Source organism: Brassica oleracea, chromosome C2 (assembly GCF_000695525.1).
Source record: "Brassica oleracea var. oleracea cultivar TO1000 chromosome C2, BOL, whole genome shotgun sequence".
Lineage (NCBI taxonomy): Eukaryota > Viridiplantae > Streptophyta > Magnoliopsida > Brassicales > Brassicaceae > Brassica > Brassica oleracea.
The window spans coordinates 10,212,211-10,220,864 of record NC_027749.1 but is presented as its reverse complement, the minus strand read 5'-3'; the positions used below and the strand labels follow the sequence as shown (position 1 = coordinate 10,220,864).

The 8,654-nt window shown below is 35.7% G+C and overlaps 1 protein-coding gene across 3 annotated transcripts; it reads right to left on the bottom strand.

Moving 5' to 3' along the window:
• Positions 1–794: 794 nt before the first annotated feature.
• On the bottom strand, positions 795–5,231 carry LOC106327202. Of its 3 annotated transcripts, none has more exons than XM_013765287.1 (4): positions 5,110–5,231; positions 4,009–4,239; positions 2,797–3,817; positions 795–2,707 (listed from the first exon to the last, which is right to left on the bottom strand). In XM_013765287.1, exons 2-4 carry the CDS (start codon positions 4,134–4,136, stop codon positions 1,034–1,036), a joined length of 2,823 nt encoding a protein of 940 aa, XP_013620741.1. In that variant the 5' UTR covers positions 4,137–4,239; positions 5,110–5,231; the 3' UTR covers positions 795–1,033. The 3 variants fall into 3 exon arrangements, with proteins under 3 accessions (XP_013620741.1, XP_013620739.1, XP_013620740.1); XM_013765285.1 differs by having other exon boundaries at positions 800–2,710; XM_013765286.1 differs by having other exon boundaries at positions 800–2,710; positions 4,009–4,242; positions 5,110–5,230.
• Positions 5,232–8,654: the final 3,423 nt, after the last annotated feature.

The window sequence follows — 8,654 nt, the reverse complement described above, 5'->3', positions numbered from 1 at the left end:
TATGGTTCTTCGGAATACCGACGACTGTACTGTTAATCGGAATGTCGTCGGAAGTTCGTCGGTATATTCCGACGACTTCAAATTTTTGGTTTTCGTTGGAAATTGGTCGGTAATCCGTCACAAACGTCCGACGACATTGATGTCCGTCGGAATCTCCGTCGGAATTCGGCGTGTTTTCTTGTAGTGTACGTATGTGTTGGAACAAATACAACAAACCAAACGTTAAGATGGCTCTTTGTAGTCAAATGTCAAGAGTCTCCACTTGCCGCTAATGACACAAGACCAATTCTGTAGGCATCATCATAAACACCACATAATATTCACCCAACTAATAAATTGAACTTTTCTTCCTATAAATTCTTAAGAGCTAAGAGTTTAATATAAAAAAAATACACACACTGACGTCATGCCATAGCAGCACACTAAACACAGAAGCAGCAAAGAGGAATTGGTCAGTTGAAGCCAAATACGTTCCAATAAAATTTAACATGTAGGTACAACAATATCTGACTCTGGCATTAAGTGGAAACTCTGTAGAAGAAGACATGATGTGGTGTGTTTTTATCATGTGGGTACAACAATTATTCTTGAAACTCTTTCACTACTTGGATCTATATACACCAATAGTTTTGGAATTCTTGAGCTTTATTATTTAGATTCTCAGACTTGCTTTCTGCTTAAATACGATGTTCTGCAATTTACTAAGTTAGTGGTAGAATCATGTATTCTCTTACCACCATAGCCAAATCTTAAAGAGAAACTACGAGCATAACTTTTGAGCTTGTGGACAACTTTGATGGCAATGAAACGCGATTAGTAAAGTTACTTTGTCTTCTACAGAATGTTTGTTATTTTCAAGTGTTTGTTTTTTTCTCTGTAAACCGTAACTACACAACAGTCTCTGCAGAAAGAGATAAAAAGCATGGAAAATGCCGTAGAACATACAAGTACAACCTTAAAACCCCAATGCTCGATGAGAACCCACTTTCTCCGTTTCTTCTTAAACTGCATAAAGGTCCAAACTTTACGTTGACTAGCTCGGAGAAAAGTACCTCACATGATCAAAATTGTTTCTGAATGGTGAAACTTGTGTTTGTTGCTGTGGTACTGGTGTCTGCTGCTGATGCTTTGGCTCGAAACTGTTTCTTAAATAGAGACCTGTGTTGAAGTATAAGCCGTTTCCATCACAAGGCTGATGATCATGAAACTGAGGGGATGGTTTTAAGCTAGTCCGAGATGCTTCTTCCTTATTGTCTGCTTCTCCTTGGTTCATGACCATCAAGTCTTTCCCCATTAACCGTAAAACCGAGTTAGAAGGACTAGGAGGCACAACAGCTCTGTTGGAGAATGTACTATGAACGTACTCAAACGGATGATTTGGATCCAAGCGTGTGGGAGACTTGGTTAAGCTCATGGCTATTGATGAAGAAGAAGCAGCTCTTCGCTGCAGTAGATGAGACGCTTCATGATTCAAGGAGACTCTCTCTTTTCTTTGGCAACAACAGGACTCATGACCATTGTTTCTAAAACTCAAAGGTGTTGTTGCCTTGTCAACACTCTTCGGCTCAGCCTCAGGGATAGTTCCATGATGAGATGGAACACCAAAGCTCATTGGAATGTCCAAAGAAGAAGGAAACTCTGCGGGAAAATTCAATCTACCAGCTGCAAAGTTCGAAACCGCGGAAACAGGTGATTCAGATGAGTTTCTGTCAAGCTGGTCCATAGAAGATTGGAACTGGCTTGTGATAACAGAAGAGTTTCCATCAAACCCCATACCACGTGGACTCGGTAGAAATGAGCCTGGAGGGCCTGGAATGGGAATGGCATCAACCTCTACAAACAAGCTTCCTTTTCCTCTCACCTCAGAACCAAACCTCACATCCTCTTCATCGCAACCGCTTTGCCCATAAATCATATCTTCAGAGTAATACATTGCTCTCTCGCTAGGTATGATTTCATTAGCATCATTGCTTTTGTCCAACACATTGGCTCTACTGTTGCTATCATCTTCCTCCTCCTCATCACTACTTTCTTCGTCATCATCATAATCATAGTATCTACTAAATGAAGGATTATCATCACCTGAAACATAATCATCATCATCTGATAGTTCACGTTCTTGTGTCATTTCAGACTCCCATTTTCCAGTTTCTTCTTCTTCTTCATCTGACAAATCAAACCGAGATTTCTTTAGCTCTTCCACGGGTGGTGATAATCGTCTCCAGCCATTTGCTACAAATGGTGGGGACAAGTTTCTCATGCTAGTTGCACGAGGAGATGCATCTCTGACATTCTTTCCAGGTGGATGCTTGTCTTCTTGAATCGAAGCAAGGCTCTTCTTCGAGTGGACAGTGTTTGAATAAGCTCCTGCAAGTGATTTCTCCTCTATTTGAGCTCTAGATGAACGACTGTGAGCTCTTTTACTCTCAAACATAGTCTTGCACCTTCCAGAGACTTGGCTCCGCAGCTTCTGTTTATTTAAAGGAGCAGAACCAGTGGCAGACGTATCTGCACCTCTCAACACAATACGATCTTCTCCTGACCATTCATCCTCATCATCATCATCAGATGGCTGATCCCTCAAAGCACATAATTTATGTTCTTTCTCGTTTAGCTTCTTTGAAACCAGACCACGTTTTGCTAACATCCGCTGATTATAGATGCTACGAAGACCCTTGCTGCTACCCTCTCTTTGATACTCAAGTACCTTCTGTACAAAGCAGTATACTTGTTATTTCATGAACATTGGCTACACAAAATATATAAAAAACTAATGACAGCAAGTTATGGCATTACCTCTGAAGCATTGGCTTTGTGACTGGTTACTTTGATACACTTGCCATGTTTCTTTCTTCGACCTCTCTTCTTGTTTTCTTTACTACCTTGGCTTGAACTTTTCTTTTCACTACTACCATCCTCGTGCTGCTCTCTTGACAGAATCTTCTTCTGGCTAAACTCTGTTAAAATCCGCAGTTTTTGGCCCTTGGCATCGATATAAACAGGACCAACTCCCACAGGAGAAGCTTTCCGCTTCTTAGACACTTCACATTTATCAGCAGCAACCCGGTTTGTCCAGCTCAAAACAGACGCCCACTGTGTTCCATTTCTCCTGTCAAGATCTTCTAATGTGCATTCTTTGGCAGTAGCGTAGATATCAACCAGCGTTTTAACTTTCACCTGTGGCTTAACTCTAGGCTTACTACTAGCCGGTAGCACTGCTGAATCAGCAGAAGTAACTCTAGGCTTGCTTGGCTTACTACTAACCGGTGGCACTGCTGAGTCAACAGGTTTAACTCTAGGCTTGTTTGGCTTAATACTAACCGGTGGGACTGATGAATCCACAGACAGACACTGGTCGATATGAGCATTCAAAGTAGTGTTAGAAGCTGATGAGAAAGTTTTGCAAATAGGACATGTCTTTGAAGCCATGACTGATTCAGTAGTCGTCCCACAACTATCTTCTTTGGACTTCACCATTCCTCCTCCTCGTCCACACTTTTTACTCTTGTTATTACTTGTAGCAGCTACTACTATCTCTACCTTAGACTTGGAAACGCTTCTGCTAGTAACCAAACCATTCTCAATGATCCTTGATTGGCTGCAAACTCTTTTACTAGTCTCTGCTATTGTCTGATGCACATGGGATACGATTTGCTTCCCTGACGATGAAGTCTCAAACTGGTTACTAAGCCTGGAAAGTTTCTGAAACGGTGGCAAAGGATCAGTCAATCCATGAGATGAACAAAGCTGGAGACTTTTGGGAGAAAACGGCCAGCTGTTCTTGATGTTGTTCTTCCTGTTACTGTATGCGTAATCTCTGCAAACATAAAACCACAGACAAAGAACAAAGTTAACTACTTTCGATAAGAGCTAAAACTCAAAAAGGTGAAAACTTTATGAAACCCATATCAATCAGAAGGAAGAAAGGTCAAAACTTTATGATCTAGCTACGAGGATGAGATCATTTGAGACTGACCCATCATGAAAAATTCAGAGACTTCTGGTTACCTGATGGAGAAACTGGATTGACCTAACTCATGGGAAGAAGAAGTGGTGAGACGTAAGAGATTGGAGGAAGGAGAAGAAGAAGAAGATGAAAGTGGGTCACGTGGTGGGTTCTCAGTGGATAAGAACATTTGAATCTTCTTCCACTGTTACTATTTGCCTCTTCGCTTCCCAAATACTTGTGCATATCACCAGATCTTCTTTATATCATCACCTGTTAAATCTGATCTCCTCCTGCTAATAACAGAACATGTTATTATGATTTAAGAAACTATATATTCTTGAGATTTGTGGTTTGATCAAACCCAGAAAGAGGAAAAAAGTAACATTATTTCATGTGAAAGGATGTCATACAAAGTAAGATTTTTGTTTGCAGTGTTTATATGTGTGATTTGATGGAATGAAAACTACAAAGACAAAACAGTAATTCTCACGCAAAAGACAGTGATTTTTTTTGTCCTAAAAATCTAGTTAATCTGATTCCAGAGCTTAATTTATTGTTGATGGGATTATAAGGAACACAAAAAGGTGAACTAAAGTTATCTCATAAGATGAAGAAACTACAAATTAGATTTGATCCCAAAAAAAAAAGCAACTAATTAGATTATAAGTTAGATCACAGTTAAGAGGATTATAAACAAAAGTTTCATAAACTAGCGATTATATGAGCAATAATTATTATGTGACCCCAAAGAAAATTTAAGACATGGGGTAGATTCTTGATTAGTTAGACAAAAAGATGTGATTAACAAATTGAATGAGTAAGTAAGAGAAATAATATGAATGAATTTTTTTTAACAAAAAAACAGATCAACAGTAAGATGAGATTTACATACACACATACAGAAAAAAAAAATCTGAAAAACATGAAATCAGAACCCAACCTAAACTACTTGGAAGTCAATATCAGAAGAAGAAAAAAAAGACTTTGAAAACTGTGATCTTTACTTATAAATCTATACACACATACCCATCTTCAAGATTTGAGATCTTGCGACTGGATGGAAGTATAGAAGATCAAAAAGAAAAAGAAGAAAATAAATAAGATTCACAAACTCTAAACCAAAATGAAGAGCAAGAATGAAAGTAAAAGTGTAGACAAACCTTAGATGGGTTTTCTTGGCAAGAGAAAGAAAATGGTTTCTTAGAGAGAGAGAAAGAGAGCACTGGAGAAAGGAAAAAAGATGGAGAGAGAGATGAATCAAGCAAACACTCTATTAATGAATTTTTAGTGTTCCATATAAGTCCACATATGTATTATCACTACATGTGAATAAAATAAAGAAAAAAGAAAAACAAATGAGTGCAAGAGGAGAAAATATCGAAAGTGTCCACACTAACTCCAATTATTTATTACACTCCACCATCTTCATTTTATCCCCTTTTATTAATTTCTATTCTATAGAGTTGGTATAGCTAAATTTTAAGTCTCTTGATGCTACATTCTCTCGTTCCCAGAAATGTAGATTTTGGTATATTTGGTTTTTCCATATAAAATTTGTTATTATTTTTATTCAACTAAGGAATTCTTATCAATTGTAAATAGGGAAATTAGGTCCAATAACTTAAAAAACTATTATTCACAAAATATCAAAAATCCTATCCGTTTGTTTCTCTTTCTATCTCTCTCTACCATTTGTTTAGGCAAAGGTCCAATCGGGTTTTGGTTTTTCGAGTTTATCAAAATCAGCCCCATTCGGGTCATATGAAAATTTGGTTCGGGACCGGTTCGGATTCTATCGGGTTCGGATCGGGATTAGTAAATCTTCAAAGAACCGGTACAACCCGATGTACTTTCGGGTTCGGATCCCAATCGGTTCTTCGGTTTAAATGTACCTGATTTATATTTACTTTGTAACCAAAAAGTAAGTAAAATCGGTTCAAAAAAAAGAAAGAAACATCAAATGTGATCATTCTTGATTAGTTATTGATCGAAAAAAACCAAATAAATGAAAGCATAAAACGAAAACCAAGTTCTCATGAAATGAAAAACATTATTCAATGAAAACAAAACAAAAATCTAAAAACTTCAACCGCTACCTTCAACCGTCAATCTTCGTATAATAGATAATTATTTTAGTTGTTCAATATATTTTGAATACATATTAGGAATTGAGATCATTTTTGGTACAAGTTCTTTTTGGAAATTTTGAATGTTTTGGGTTCTATCGGGTATTCATTTAAGTCCGGGTTTGGTTCGGATAATACCCTTAACCCGAAATACTATAAAACATGATCCATTTGGTATTTATGCCGAGTTCGGATCGGTTCGGATTTATTTTTGTCGGATCAGATTTGGTTTGGGTTTTCGGGTTTGGTTTATTTGCCCAATCCTACATTTGTTATAAAACTGATTTTTTTCTTTTTGGTTATTTCACAAATAAACCCTTGTAAATATTAAATGATTGGTAAAAAATAGAGTAATTGTGTGAAAATAAGAGGTACACCAAAAAGATAATATAATATAATTTATTATTGATATATCATTTCGATAGGGGGATGTATTACATTTTTCTTTTGTTTTTAACAAATTTTTTTTCAATTTTCACTTGATTGGTGAAAACAAATTGAAAGAGGTAGAAACCTCAACTGATACTCTTAAGACTTTTAATTAAAAAAATAAAATAATAATATATTCTATAATTCGTCCAGCAGGGACTATGTAAACTTGCTACAACTTAAATAAAATAAAAAAGAATTTGAAAATCCAATTAAAAAGTTTAGATATTCTGTATTTATCAATTGTAAAACGAGTTTTACAAGGAGCAACTTGGATCTAGACCCACCACAAGCAGACAAGCAAGCGACACGTCCCAATCACGTCAATCTTAAAATAAAATAAAATCCTGGGGCCGTTGTTCCTCCACTCAAGTATAATAAATTGATAATTTTACTACATAAGCTTTATTCATAATTTTTTCATTACTTATTTATTTTTATTGTATGGTAGTAACACAGTATTATAAACAACCGGTTTATCGTCAGAAAAACTTGATTCGGGCTAGAGTTGTGGCGGAATGGTGGTACTCGGCCAAAGAAATCAGAAAATAAGAAAAAAATCATTATTTTTGAAGTTTTAGATCACATGGATATGTTAGATTTGATATATTTGGATCAAAACTTACAAAAATAAAAAAAAAATATCAGCCAAATTCGAATACATTAAAAGGAATTCTCTCAAATAGATTTTTTTAAGTTTTTATCACAAAAATAAAACTCAAAAAATAAAATAACCAAAATAGCACTTTTTTGTTTTCAAAATTTTAATTTTAATTTTTTATTTTTTAAAATTTGAAACCATATCCCAAAATCCAACTCCTTAACTCTAAACCCTAATTCTATATTAGTTAACACTTGGGTATAAATACATATCTACCTTTTAATAAAACTTATTTTGGTTATTTTCTTCTTTGAAGTATATTTTTATAAAAGTAAACTAAAAAATGCTATTTAAGTGAATTTCTCTACGTTAAACTCATTGTTATTATTCCTTCTTCTTTCTGAGAAAGGAAGTTATTATATCCTTTTTCTTCCTTTTAGTTCTTTTTTCTCAATTTCTTTTAGTTAAACTCTAGCTATCGTAATTAATTATATCTCGAAAACTCGAACACACGATTGGATATTATGAAGTTGATCAATTATATTTTTTCTTCATAGAAGCTATGAATTTTAATAAACTCGATAAAGTAAAGCAAACATGGGGAAAAAGCATATGCCATGAACGCAGAAATATAAGTACTAAACAAGTATAGAAATATACTTTGACCAAAAAAAAGTATAGAAATATACTAAACAAGTATACATGAATATGCGAAAGTGGTGTCTACAAAATAGTTGATATGTCCATTCGACGTGGACGGAAGGGATTTAGCCCAAATCGTAGTGTCATGTATGCATGCATGTGCACAATCTTTTAAACTATTTCTTTCATACGGTACACGATGTCTCACTTTTTTTTGGTAAGAACGTCTCACTTGTACATATAATAGATATATAATACTATGATACGATACATATCTTTATGTGGCGACCCTCATGTACGATAAAATGTTACAATATAAAATGCGGTAGAAGATGGATTCATCGAGTCCATGTGTGTTAGAAGACTTATTAGTCTAAAATTCAATTCTGACCAAACCGAACCAAATATCCTTATGTATATATTCGGGTGTCTAGGCCATATATGGTACCAAAACAAGATATTTTACCTATTTTCATCAGTTAATCATCACACATGAAAGAAAACGCATTCTGACATTCTCAAAATATATGGGCGTGTGTAATGCCATCGATGTAACTTTATGATTAATGTATTATATATCACTATTTTGTATATCTCGATTATTAATCTAGCTCTCCGAATAGATGAAAACGACCTAATATATATAAATCCGCAATGCCCGTAGTGAAGTTCTTGCGATGCTCAGTTGGTGATGGAAGAGCTGCAACTTGTTGGTTTGATTGGTGGACTGATCTAGGTCCTCTGATTAGTGATCTGGGGGGATCAGGTCCGAGAGATCTTCGTATTCCAATCGCAGTGAAATGTGTATGAGGTTGTTACATATGGGGAGTGGTCCCTTCCAGCGGCTACATCAGAAGAAACAGTTACTCTACAGATTGTACTCTCCACGATGGACCCCCCCCCCCCC

Bases quoted from the DNA above. Each gene is read 5' to 3' on its own strand.
- LOC106327202 (XM_013765285.1), bottom strand. From the start codon at position 4,136: ATGTTCTTATCCACTGAGAACCCACCACGTGACCCACTTTCATCTTCT. The intron at 3,818-4,008 runs GTAACCAGAAGT...TTATGTTTGCAG, and splicing joins CAATCCAGTTTCTCCATCAG to AGATTACGCATACAGTAACA. The intron at 2,711-2,796 runs GTAATGCCATAA...TGCTTTGTACAG, and splicing joins ACAAAGCCAATGCTTCAGAG to AAGGTACTTGAGTATCAAAG.